The 13,701-nt window shown below is 41.8% G+C and overlaps 1 protein-coding gene across 3 annotated transcripts in view; it reads left to right on the top strand.

Moving 5' to 3' along the window:
- Positions 1 to 13,701, top strand: part of FTO (FTO alpha-ketoglutarate dependent dioxygenase) — a 435,167-nt gene that overhangs the window by 134,363 nt on the left and 287,103 nt on the right. For all 3 annotated transcript variants that reach the window (XM_047835973.1, XM_047835971.1, XM_047835972.1), the window contains exon 4: positions 8,333 to 8,476. In XM_047835973.1, the coding sequence (XP_047691929.1) occupies positions 8,333 to 8,476 (144 nt within the window). The remainder of the gene's footprint in view (positions 1 to 8,332; positions 8,477 to 13,701) is intronic.

The following is a 13,701-nucleotide window of genomic DNA, read 5'->3' as shown; positions in this document are numbered from 1 at the left end:
AGGGAGACACAGAATCCGAAGCAGGCTCCAGGCTCTGAGCAGTCAGCACAGAGCCCGACGCGGGGCTCGAACTCACGGACCGTGAGATCATGACCTGAGCCGAAGTCAGACGCTTAACCGACCAAGCCACCCAGGTGCCCCTGAGTTTTTAATGATGTATTCATGTGATGTGCAGGGAATAAGAGGACAGGTTAGAGTGGAACAAGTTTTATTGTCTAAGACAATTTAATTCTGTATTACTGAATGACATCATTTATATTAGCACCTCAGAAATGCTTCCTTCCAGTGTATTTTCCCCCTTGAGCAGTAACCACTGTCCTGCCTTCCAGGGCCATACATTAGTTTTTCACATACTTGAGCTAGAATTGTAAGCTCCTTAAAGACATGGTTTCTGTCCTTCTTTGTGTAGATAATGGTAGAAGAGTAAGTATTTGTTGCCTAAAGTCAGTATTTCTAGTTTTGAGTAGTTTATGCTGTTCATCTACATTCTGGCCACTGCCCAATAACTCTGATTTCTATAACTACAATTTCTGTTTAGTATCAGGATTCGATTGCAAATAGCGGATACCTGACCTAAACAGACTTCATTTAAAAAGATAAGGAATTGTCTTACTTAATACTAAGCCCGGCGACCTCACTGGCTTCAAGCAATTATTTCAGTAGTTAGTAGTGTGGTCAATTTCCAGTTTCTTTCCCTTCATCTTTTGGCTCTTCTTAAGCTGTTGCTTTCCTCTCTTGGGACAAGCAGTCTCATGGTCCCCACATGCCTGCCCCTTGCTGTTGTGGCCGCTCCCTTTCTTTTTCATGAACTTTGAGAAGGAGAAAAACTGAGTCTTGGACATGTACTTTGAACTCTGGATAAAGCTTTGCCTGAAGCTAGACGGACAACTAATTATCCTCTTTTGATTAATCCTGTTTGGGTTCTGATCTTCTATGTTGTTTACAACGTAAAGGTTTCCTATAAGTCTCTATGACTCTTTGTCCTTTCCCGAGGCTGCCCAGGGAGTTACAGCCTCTGGTGTTAGGTCTGGTTTGGAGAATGTATTGTTTGAGAAGTATTTCTGCTTCCTTTCCCCATTTCGTATTATACTTCAGATAAGGGAATGGTTTTGAAGCTTTAGCCAAGAGCATCCAGATCCATTTTTCTCTCCTTTTCTCACTTTTACTTTTTCCCCCCAAGCCCATGAAACATGATGTAATGAGGTTCTCCTGTGTATGTGGATATTTATATGTTAAATTTTTTTTTTTTTTTTTTCAGAAGCTCAATCTGAAAGCTGACAGAGCCAGACATCATGTTGAAAGGCTTTAGATTTTTCGGTAAAGAGTTAGCAATATTTCTCCTGAAACCCCAGATAATTTATAATTAATTTTAGAATTCATCCGTGTCAAGGGACTACGTTTGTCCTGAATTGCTTGTTTTGAGGCATCTGAGAGCAGGCTCCAGGTTCTTATAGACTCTGAGCTGGGACTGATTTGGTACTCCCCGGTGCCCCCCACCCTTCAAACTTCTCTGAATTCATTTCTTCAGACCATTCATTCCTCAGTGGCTGGGAAGGAGTTTGCTCTCTGTCAGCCCCAGGCTTGACTGCTCATTCCTCACGACCAACCAAGGACTGTGTCTCTAAGTTGTAGAAATCTTCCAGGGTGGCTTCTCCTTGGCTAACCCTCCTTTCCTAGGGAGATGCTCTTGAGGAGTGTTTCCCAAATGTTCTCTGGCTTATGCCATTCACCATCACAGTGGAAACCGATCCAGAGAAAGTATGCAAAGACTGCACACAGAAGTGTCTACCTTTCAGGGGGACCACTCTGAACAACGCATCTGAGCTATGAAAAAGTCGTTAGTGTCCATCATTGCCCTCAGTCTTAAATTGCTTACCACGGTTCGCAAAGCCATCCGTGTCCTGGCCTCTGCCCACCTCTCCAAACTCTTCGCTTGCGATTCCGTGTCCTTCATTTGATACATTGCAGCTCGGAATTGCACCCATCTTGTACATCCGTCATGCCTTATCTCTCCCAGAATGTATCTTCCCAACCCCACATCTTCCCCTCCCCCCTCCGACTCTCTCCCTTTTCCAAGACAGATTCTCCATCCCAGACACTGCAGTGTGACAGATCAGCACGGGACAGAGAAAGCACCATGAGCTTTTGCATACCAGCTGACTAGCTGCAACTTCTGGGTTTCTCCTGCCTTAAGATATAGGACGTGGATAGGAAGGAAGGGACCTGCTGCGTAAGCCCTTCTGGGGGTGGGGTTAAGGAAACAGAATATAATTGCCAAGGCCAGAGTCTTAGAAATCTTAGTACTTGGCCAAAGGAATAGAGAATAGGAAATATATTTGATGGCATTCCTCTTTCACCAAATGGGAATTAATTGCTCAAAACCTAGTTAGCATAAAAGAATCAAATTGGCTAATTTGGGAGGGGGGATGTTTTAGAATTTTAAACTTGACGTTCACACTTAGCATTCTTCCGTATTTTGTCACGTCTTTGACTTCTTGAACGGCCTGGCTGGTGGGAGCCAGGAATGCATGAGACACGAGACACTTGCAATCCTCTCAGCGTTCCTGGGGTTTAAAGGCAAGTAGGAGCCGATTGCCTCTGCTTGTTTCCAGAATAGCATGAGGCAGAGTAATCAGCTGCAGTTGCTATAGGTAATTACGAGTTGATTTTATGGAGTAAGTGAGCAACGCTATACTTACACAGTAAAAAATTTATCAGACACCGAGCTTCCCTCCCTCCTCCGGACCCAGCCCAAGGGGGAAACAAACCTTCCAAGAAAACCTTATTTTAATGAGCACATTTCAAAGGTGCTGGATTTGTGGGAGACATGAGGAAACACCGATTGCAATGACTGTCTCTGTTTGTCGTTCAAGACTTTATTGGTGCCATACTGGGACGAGTGGGGGATGGCAGAGAGAGGGGAGAGTTGTCAACTAGCCCATTAGCCTACAAAGACCACCACTTAGAAGAATAGCCGTATTCACTGTCTTGAAGCCACTATAGCGTCATTGTCACTGTAGTTTAAAAATCATTTCTTTTTAAAGTTCAGTCATAGTGGATTTCACGAGAGAGAGAGAGAGAGAGAGAGAGAGAGAGAGAGACATATGAAAAGCCTTCATAGAATATTTCTATTCTTTCTCCTTGTGCTGCTTGCTACATCTGTTATCATTAGGGCTCTCTAGAACGAAGCCGCTGAAAGCCCTAGGGTATCACAAATATAAACATACGATTTCTCATATCAGTATTCTTTTGCTAAATGGGTCTGGTTATCAAATAATTTAGCATTAATTACTTTATTATGTCGTATGCTGGTATTCATCACGTGACATCATCATTATTTTATAAAGCCTGGCTTCCTCACTAACGTGCACAGTAGACATCTCTATCAAATCACAGATATCAAGACTCCAGAGCAGGGGTTGGCAAACATTTCTGAATACGGGGCTGGCCAGATGATGAATATTTTCGGCTTCGTGGGCCTTATGCTCTGTGTCTTTGCTACTCAGCCTTGCTGTTTTAGGTGAAAGCAGCCTCGGACTGCCGTGTGAATGAATGGGCTGTGACTGTGTTCCAGTTACTTTAAGCAGGTGATGGGCCTGGTTTGCCTGTGGGCTAGAACAAAGTTCAGAGACTTGTAAGTGGCTGTAGGGGCCAGGCAGCTACTGCAAATGGGTGAAATGGCTGATGGGGACTGCCACTAGCCCAGAGGACATGCCTTGTCTCAAAGGGGCAGTTACTTCTTCGCCTGTGACTGCCTCAGTGATACCAGATCTTGTAATTCAACAATAGCTGGACATTCGTATTTTTATGCAAAGCACTTGTATCAGTTGGCAGCTAACTTAGTTTTGTTTACGATTTTTTTGATGTTTATTATTTATTTTTGAGACAGAAACAGAGCATGAGTGGGGGAGGGGGCAGAGAGAGAAGGAGACAGAATCTGAAGCAGGCTCCAGGCCCTGAGGTGTCAGCACAGATCCCAAAGTGGAGCTTGAACCCACGAACTGTGAGCCCAAGTCAGACGCTTAACCAGCTGAGCCACCCAGGCTCCCGATAACTTGGTTTGGTTAAGAAGATGTCGTGCAGGTCAAGTTGTACGCCTTTCGTGGGCTCTTTTCTGGTCCATGAGCTCTAGTTTTCTAGCAAATTCTAGAATTTTCAGGTGTAACTATTATGTATAAATAAGACATGCCTAGAGAGCGCCATCAGACGTGTATAGCAAATGATCTGTCTCTGCTGCTGCTTACGACCCCTTCTAGTGCCAGTGACAGACATCAGTAATTGATTATACCACTCTTTCTGCTGAGCTTGGAGAGAAATTCAGAATAATTCTGTACCAGGGGTCACAAAAGCCACAACCGACGAATTAGTTGTGTCCTCTGATATGTAAGATATTTGTCATTCCTGTTCCAGAGGGTTCTCTTTTAAATGGTTTTGGGATTACCCTAGAAAAATGGCTTTAGACTTGTTACTATATGACTTTATTCGTAAAGAAAACTAGCTTAGAGTTGCTGCTAACCACAGAATGCTTGAGAAGACATTTATCAGAAATAACAAATAGGAAAACAAGATAAGATTCTGCTCTTATGGTAGTATCAGATTTTAGATTCAAACTTAAGGAATTGAAGAATATCTAGAGCTGGATGGGGCCTTGGAGGTCATTTAGTCGCATTCCTTCCTTGAAGTTGGATTTCTGGTCCGGTTTCTTTCCCCACCATGTGAATTAATAAGTATAAAGGGGATTTCTTCCCCCTTCCCCCTTCTTTCACGGCCTTTGACCCTTGCGCACAGTTACCGCAGAGTGGGGTGTTCAGAACGAGGAATTTTTGTGGATGGGTCCGTGCCCTCTGGGATGCATGTACTTTTGGGCTGTGGATGTGACACGCACCTGATGCAGCCTGCGTGAAACCCGCTTTATTGCCCATTGTGACCATATGAAACTTTGCATCTTTTTGTCTTCCTGCATCGTTTCCTCCTCTGCCCGCTGAGAGACTGTACTTGTCTTTCACATTTGATCTTCTCCAAGAATTCTGCTCTACCCATTCGAACCCTCACCGAGCCCGTCTCTTCTCTCAATTTCTTCACTGTTGAGAACAGTACTAACTTAGCAGTGCCACACTTTATTATGTTACTTGGTTTAATTCGTAGTGTTTCCTACTCCCCCCACCCCGGAATTAACATTTGTTTCCCTGCCATCTAGTCCAGTAAGGATTGTGAATGGTGTGAACTGAAAGAGTATTTTTTTAAAAAAGCTTGTTTTAATGTTTATTTATTTTTGAGAGACTGAGAGACAGAGCGCGAGTGGGGGAGGGGCAGAGAGAGAGGGAGACGCAGGATCTGAAACAGGCTCCGAGCTCTGAGTGGTGAGCACAGACCCTGATGTGGGGCTCAAACCCATGAACTGTGAGATCGTGACCTGAGCCGAAGGCAGAAGCTCAACCTGCTGAGCCACACAGGCGCCCCTGCATTTTGTTTTTTAAGTAAGCCCTTAAGTACAGCCAGTCACTGAATGCCTTCTATGTGCTCCTTAGTAGGGCTCTAAATGCAGATGAAACAGGAAATTGGACCCTCCCCTTGAAGACCAGAGACTGGTGTCTAATGGAATTTAAAATGTCCTTTGAGGGGCGCCTGGGTGGCGCAGTCGGTTGGGCGTCCGACTTCAGCCAGGTCACGATCTCGCGGTCCGTGAGTTCGAGCCCCGCGTCGGGCTCTGGGCTGATGGCTCGGAGCCTGGAGCCTGTTTCCAATTCTGTGTCTCCCTCTCTCTCTGCCCCTCCCCCATTCATGCTCTGTCTCTCTCTGTCCCAAAAATAAATAAACGTTGAAAAAAAAAAAAAAATTATAAAAAAATAAAAAAAAAAAAAAAAAAAAAAAAAAAAAAAAAAAAAAATAAAATGTCCTTTGAACATTTACAACTTCACTAGAAAGAAAGCTCCACTAGGGCAAAGCTCTTTGACTCATTCGTTGATAGATCTCAAGTGCCCGGGTCAGTGCCTCATGTATAGTAAGTGCTCAATAAATATTTCTTAAATGAACTTTTATACGTTTTTACATAGGGCCATCCCTGCAGGACTGTTCATGTAGGCAGATTATATTCCTTGCCTTTCACTTCGTTTATGTGTTTCTCCCCTCCTGGACCCCAGCCACGTGGTTTTCCCAGCCACATGTAAAAATAAATCTTGAGTATCCTTCTAGAAATATTACCTGTACATGTATACACACGTGTGTGTATGTGTTTGTACTTTACACAAACTGTGGTCTGTCAGTTTCTTTCCCTTAAAAATATATCACATAGTTCTGTGTCAGTGCATAGTCATTTTACTCTTAGTGACTACAGAATATTTTATTGCCTGGACATTTCATAATTCATTTAACCAGTAACTTATTGATGGATATTTGGGTTATTTCTGATCTTTGGCTTTTCTAAATGGTGGTACAGTGCGCATCCTTGCTCTAAAGTCATTTTGCAGCCTTTGCAGGTAGGAATTTGAGGATACATTTCTGAAAGTGGAGTTGCGGAATTCCTAGAAGTTCAAAGTGTTGAAGCATTTGTAATTTTGATGAGGATTGCCAGATTTTTCTCTACAGAGAGTGTGAATATGCCATTTTGCTATACTCTTACTGATACCATATTTTATCAGAGTGTTTGATCTTTTCTGATCTGATTAAGTTACCAAATATCTGTTGTGGCTTTAATTTGCATTTTTCTTATATGAGTAAGTTTGTACATCTCTTAAATGTGTACACACTTACTTCTTTTTACGTGTTCTGTCTCCATAACTTTGGTCTGTTTTTCTGTTTGATTATTGAAATTTATCTTATTGATGTGCAGGAGCTCTTTGTGCATTAAAAAAATTCCCTGGCTATGCTTGCTTGTTTATATTTCCATGTGATTTGTCGAATCAGCTTGTCTAGTTACCAGCGCCACTTAACTAAAAATCAGTCCTGTTGGTATTTCTATTAGGTTTGTGTTATAGACGAATTTAGGGAGAACGGACATTCCCATGGTGTTCAGTTTTATTTCCCCAGAACATAATAACATCTTTACATTTGTTTAAATTTTCTTTTGTGTCCTTCAATAATATTTTAAAGTTTTTTTTTTTCTTATAGACAGTATACACATTTAAGAATCTTGCTGGATGTTTTAATATGCACACATTTGTAACTAGCGTTTTTCTTAATTTGACTCTCACTGGGGATATATGTTTCCTGGTTGATTTGCACACAAATAATAACATTATTTGTAAAAATGCACTTTTTCTTCTAAAAAAATCTTTCACTTGTTTGTTTTCTTTTGGTCTAATTAGGGCTCCTCTGTTAGGCAACTCCAGAGAGCACCCTTGTGTTGGTCATTCCTTCCAAAATAGTGATGAGTTATTGTGCTGACAAAGGACATTGTTTCCTAATTCTTAACTTTGGGAATATTTTTAATGTTTCCCTATTAATATATGATGCCGGCTTTGATTGAGAGAGGTCTGTATTTATCGTGTTAAGGAACTGGCCACTCATTATTTTATTGATATTTTGGTTTTGAAAGGATGTGTTTTATTGAACACTTTGTGTGTGTCTGGTGACTCTTTGTTTTCACCTATGAATATGGTAAATTTTAAGTATAACACTTTGCATATTGAGCTATCCTTGTATTCCTGTGATAAGTTCAATTTGGTCATGGAATGTTATTCTTTTAATATGCTGCTAGATTTCATCCTATTTCCCTATATTTAGGAGTTGTGCATTGGTTCTCAGATGCGAGATCTGTGTGTGTATGTATGTGTGTGTATGTGTTTTCTTTTTGGGTTTTGATACATATTATCCTATCTTCACGAAAAGAATTCAGAAACTTTTCTTTTTCTATGCTCTTAAACAATTTAAAGTATATTGAAATAACCCATTCCTTCCTTGTTTGGTAGAATTCTTTGAAATTCTTGACACATATGTTTTCCTAAGAGATAGTTCTCTGACTTTGTACCTTTTATGGTTTTGTTAACTTTTCGACCCCTTCTGGGGTCGGTTTTGGTAGTTAAAATCTTCCTTAAAATCTATCCGTTTAATCCACGTTGTCTAATTTATTTGCATGGAATTAATAAAATAGTCTTTTATTCTCCTTGGTATCTGGGGTTATTCTCTTATCATTTAAAGATATTTTCTGAGTAAAAAATAAAGGACATGTTAAAGATATTCTAAAGAATGTTTTTTTAAGAGACATAAAAGGAGGATATAGTTCACTTCCTATGCATATTTTATTAAAACTGAATTATTCCTGAGATCACGTTTTAAAGCCCAGAAGTTGAGATGAAACATTTCCTTCCTGATCCCTCTCTTCTCTTTTTGACAGGCCCTGAAGAGGAGAGTGAGGATGATCCCCAGCTTGAAGGCAGAGATCCTGATACTTGGCATGTTGGTTTTAAGATCTCGTGGGACATAGAGACACCTGGTCTGGCAATACCCCTTCACCAAGGAGACTGCTATTTTATGCTTGGTAATTAGGAGGGTCAAAACTATATTGATGCTCTGGTGTCTAAATTTTAGACTGTTGGCTACCTATTTTGAATGTGTCTTTTGGAATAAGCTTTGTAGGTATTTTATAGTGATAATGAATCTTCTACATGTAACTAGTTTTTTTTCTGTTTGTTTTTATTTGCTTATTCTTTTTTAGCTATCGCTCATTTTTAAAAGCTGCTTTTTTTTTTTTTTTTTTCCTCCTCCCATTCTGATTGTTTTTGGAGTTTCCCAAATGTGCTAAAACAGTTTTCAGGACTTGCCCTGAGTTACTCCATCATCCAAATCAACTTATCAGTGTGAAGTATTCAAATGATTTCCCTCTCCACACTGGGAGTGGAGGCTACTTAAAATGATTTCCCTGTCTGTATAAGTTCTTAGTGAAAGTTTTTTTTCTAGTTCTGAATTTAGTTTCTTCTCAGGAGGAGCTGACCTGACAACGTGGCCTTTCTGTGCACTTGTCTTTGAGTTCTTTGGGGGGGCAGCATCTCAGGCTTAGGCTAACCAGAGAAGCTGCAGGATTTGAGGAGCTTTTGTTCTCGGTTTTTTGGTTTTTTTGGGGGGGATTTTCTGCTTGTCTTCCAATGCGTTGCATGTAAACTGTATCCTTCTATACTCACAAAGCTTCCCTGGGTTTATTCTGTCACTGGCTTTAGCTCCTGATTATCCAAGGTTTATCTCACTCTTACCTGCCTGCGGGAATCTACTCATGTATTGACTTTAGAGCTGGGGAGCCCCAAGGCTCAAAGCCGGTATTTATGATATGAGTTGCTTCTCAATCAAGTGAGTATTTATAGAGGGCCCGTGATGTCCTCCATGCTGTGTAAGGTTCTGGAGGAGATGCTGGAAATAGGTAAAACTTGGTCCTTGCCTTCTGGAAATTCAGAGTTTGGATTAGCTCTTTAGGGCATTACCTCATTAAGCATTCTCCAAATTTCAGGCATCTACACATCAACTTGAAGATTCTTGCCATATCCCTGTGCTACCTGTACTGTTACTTATGTAATATTTTTCTCTCAATAGGCTCACTTTCTTTGTTTCACTGAGATGGGTTCATTTTAGAAGGAGATTCTCTATCACTATCTTAAGTGGAAGACCAGTATCACTTGGCGTAATTAGAAGAGGTTTATAAATATGGAAAGTAAAACAGTATTAAGTGCCTGCTGCCTTTGGTTGCTGCAGATCCTGAATCTGAGTCCTGTTCTGTCTTCATGAAAAAGGGACACGTGTAACTGTTAGAAACGTGTTAACTGTACAATGGTACCAATCTGGGACTTTCTCCTTGTCAGCAGCAAGATGGGAAGGTCATTACGTAGAGAATGACTTTCCCGTGGTGCGTGATTTGCTGGTGCTTAATGCTGTGTCCCTTCACCTCTTCTCATGGGGTGATTCCCACATTTGCCCAACACTGATCGAAGTAAGCCCTAAATCTCTTCCCTGCGTTTGCATGCTGCTTTATAATTTACAAATCAGTTTCATTTAAGAGTCTCAATCACCCTCTGAACAAGTTTATGAGGGAGATCGTATAGAGATTGTTCTTTTCTTAAGTATTGGCCTAATGTCGCTGGGTTGATAAAAGGTACCAGGATAGTTTGCAGGTTGCATATACGGTGCTCTTCCTGCTCTAAAAGGGACTATTTAGTCTCAATCCCAATACACTGAAATCTCTATGTGGGCACATTTTTAGGCTGAAGGTCAGCTCTTACTGAGAGAGCCTCCCCTGCTTGCCTCAGGAACTGAGTTTCTAGCTTGAAGTCTCTGCCCCATCGACAAGCATCATTTGTAGGTAACAGATTATTCCTCATTTTTAATGTACAACCCACACATGGGTATTTACCTCGAGTATACATGGGTTTTAATTTCAGCCAATAAACCACTTTCCTCTGGATGCTTTGTTCATGAGTTTCTATTCGCAGTTTGTATCTTTAAAGGAAGTGAGAGTCAGTTGGGGCCGTTTTAAATTGCCATATTAATTTTCTGCATTTAGAAATGGTAAAGATACATTTTAAAAGTTCAGCTAGCTTCCCTGTATTTAAGAACAATCTTGTGTGTTCTTTTCTGATTATGAAAGTAAAGTACATGTTCACTGTAGAGAAAAGAAACACTGAGAGGTATGAGCGATAGAAGAATATAAAAATCAGGTTCATTGCTGTTTTCGTATATTCCCTTTCAGTCTCTTTTCTATACATACATGCATCTGGAAAAATAGTAGTGTGGGAATGACAGCCACATTTAGTGGGGATTCATGACAGGTCAAGCATTCTTTTAACTGTCTCCGTAGCCCTAAAAAGTAGATGTTAGTTATATAGGACAAGAGCTGATTCAGGTTAAATTGATGTAGTGACATAGCCGTGGTTACACAGTTAGTAGGGCGCGTGGATTATAAGTTGTCCGTTTATCCCATTTGGGCTCTGACACCCACATGAAGCCCGCCCTCCTCTCCCTCCTCACTGACCCCTGCTCTGGGCTCCTGGGCCCCCCTCTTGCTCCCTCATCACAACGCCTATGCTTCACCTAAAGGCTTTAGGACTAGATTGTTCAGGAAGGAAAGAGAAGATGATGACAAGGGTGTTCTGGGTGCTTCCTCCTTTTCCTTTTCTTTGTAAAGTTCTGTTTCTCTTGCCCGGAAATAGGTTATAATGAAAATATTAAGTAATTACATTGCCCCCTTTACCTATATGTTGTAATGAATATACATTTCAAATATACGTTTGTCCCTTTAGCTATTGTAGGTGATAAACAGAAGTGAGTGTTATTATTTTATTTGTTTATTTTTATTTAAAAACATTTTTTTTAATGTTTATTTATTTTTGAGACAGAGAGAGACAGAGCATGAACGGGGGAGGGGCAGAGAGAGGGAGACACAGAATCCGAAGCAGGTTCCAGGCTCCCAGCTGTCAGCACAGAGCCCGACGCGGGGCTCGAACTCACGGACCACGAGATCGTGACCTGAGCCGAAGTGGGACGCTCAACCGACTGAGCCACCCAGGCGCCCCACGTGTTATTATTTTATAGGAGCTGATGCCCAAGACATAGTATCTATTCCTGATTTCCCGACTCCTGCCTTTAGCTCTAGGCGAAGTAGCTGGTACCCTATGGACCTGGGCCAGCCACAGCACCACGTACCCAAAGCGCACCGTTAGAATATATTCATGTAGAATCCACTTATTCCTTATTATTTATCATTACTCAGGCAAATTCTTATTGTCTTGATTAAGAACGCATGTTCAGAATTTTCTACAAATGAACGTTCCCCCGCTGCCTCTTAGGCAGCATAAAACAAAACTAAAAGCAGCCACGGCCTCTTGCTACCTTTTCTCTTCACTTTTTAAAATCCAAATCCTATACGGAGCCCTGCCGAGGGACCTCAGCCCTGTGCCGATATCTGAAATCTGAACTTCATAGCACTTATGAAAAGGAAACAGTTTAGCTCAATTTATAATAATATATTGGTCTGCAGAGGAAGTGCAGACTGAACCCTGCTGTCTCAAGCAAATACTCCAGGGGTGTCTGATGGGGAACGTGTCGGGTGCCTGTAATAAATCCACCGCCTGTGGAAGTGAGTGAAGGCCCTGCTGGCAGTGCCTGAGGACACGCTTAACTGGGGTTGTCACGGTTTACTTTTAAATTGGAATCTTTGCCCTAATCTCAGAGTTAGACATGACCAGATTTGCAAACAGATTTACAATTTTCACTAATTTTCCAACCAGGACTTCAAAACACACTTAGAGGGGGGACAAAAAAAACACACTCTGGTCTTTCTCAGGGTCGGATGATTTACTTTGCCACAGATGTTTTCCATAGACTGAATGTAACCAGGGCGTTAGGGACTTAAAAGTGGCTCGGAGACAAACTGTGGGTTTGTTTTTTGTAGAAAAGATTATACAGTTCAAGGGACATCAACCAAATTATGTTCATTAACCAGGAGCCGGGTGTGGAGATGGGATGTTTCGGGACAAAGGTGAGGGTGCTGGGTAAACATTTGGGGCAGACCTCCTCCCCTGCCCAACCCTTCATTTATCCTTTTGTTTTTTACATGTTACGACTCATGACTCTGTTCTGTCTGGTCTCTTTATTTTTGTTTCCTTCAATCCAAACTCAATTTCATTTTCAAATAGCTATCTCCAAGCTTCAGTTACCAAGTAAAATTTCCATGGCGAAAAAAAGAGAGAGAGAGAGAGAGAGAGAGAGAGAGAGAGAGAGAAAGCAATGTCCGTTGAAATGCACGCTGTTTCTTTTTCGTTTTTCTTTTTGGTTTTGCTTCACTTCACCAACAGTGTAGGGTAGAAATGATGAAAAGGCCATTTCCTGTCAGGTGACCAGGTTCCAGACTCACTGCGGTGACTATTGGCTCTGCCTTGTTAGTGTTTGTCTGAGTCTCTGCCTCCCCTGGGAAACTAGGGCTTCGTGGTACCTGCTTCTCAGGGCCGGTGGGAGGCCAAAGAAGAAAGTGCTTTGTATGTGGGGGCCAACCAAGATTGGGAGCCGGGCCCTTGCGTTCCAGGAGAACCAGTGAGGCGGGCGGGTGACAGAAGAGCACAGAATGTTGTGTTCTTACCCTGCTTCAGGCCCCGAGTTTTGCTAGCTTCGTACCTCCCTGTCCCATACCTATCTTTGCACATAAAGGACCTGCAAGATGGGGACAGCTCACCAATTGACTCTTGAGGGGGAGAAGAGTTGCCGTCTGGTCAGGGTCGAATCGGAGCTCTGTGGGAACCACGCTCTTGCCGTGGTTGAGGGCCGAGTTTACCTGTAGAGCCTGGTCAGTGGTGTTTGCCAGATCAGGTTCACCTTCTTTAAAATACCTCTGGCTTGGTATTTCACAGAACACTGTGAACATCTGATGTGGTCTAACCCGAAAATGTACCATGCTTCTATTTTGGGCGTCAACATGAGCACTCCAGTTGGGAGTCTGTCGCTTCTAGCCTTCTAGAACAGAGGCTTCTAGGAGTTTAAAGCATCTTAACTGGGGTTCCTCTGGGATTTAACTTGGAGACTGTGGTATCTTTGTAAAACCTCCAGGTGTCCCTCAGTCCTGCCCTGATTTAGACATTTTATTCAAAGGAAAAGGCTTTTGTTTTTTCTTCCTCTGACCCCATTCCCTTCCTCCCCCAACTCTTGACTGACCAACTGAAGTTAGAAAGTTCCTGTAATTTATGGCTTAATCATAAATTCTAAATAATTATACTTTATTACCTCTCATGG

This window comes from Prionailurus viverrinus, chromosome E2, assembly GCF_022837055.1.
Source record: "Prionailurus viverrinus isolate Anna chromosome E2, UM_Priviv_1.0, whole genome shotgun sequence".
Taxonomy (NCBI): domain Eukaryota; kingdom Metazoa; phylum Chordata; class Mammalia; order Carnivora; family Felidae; genus Prionailurus; species Prionailurus viverrinus.
The sequence above is the reverse complement of the archived record's forward strand: the minus strand, read 5'-3'. Positions and strand labels throughout refer to the sequence as shown.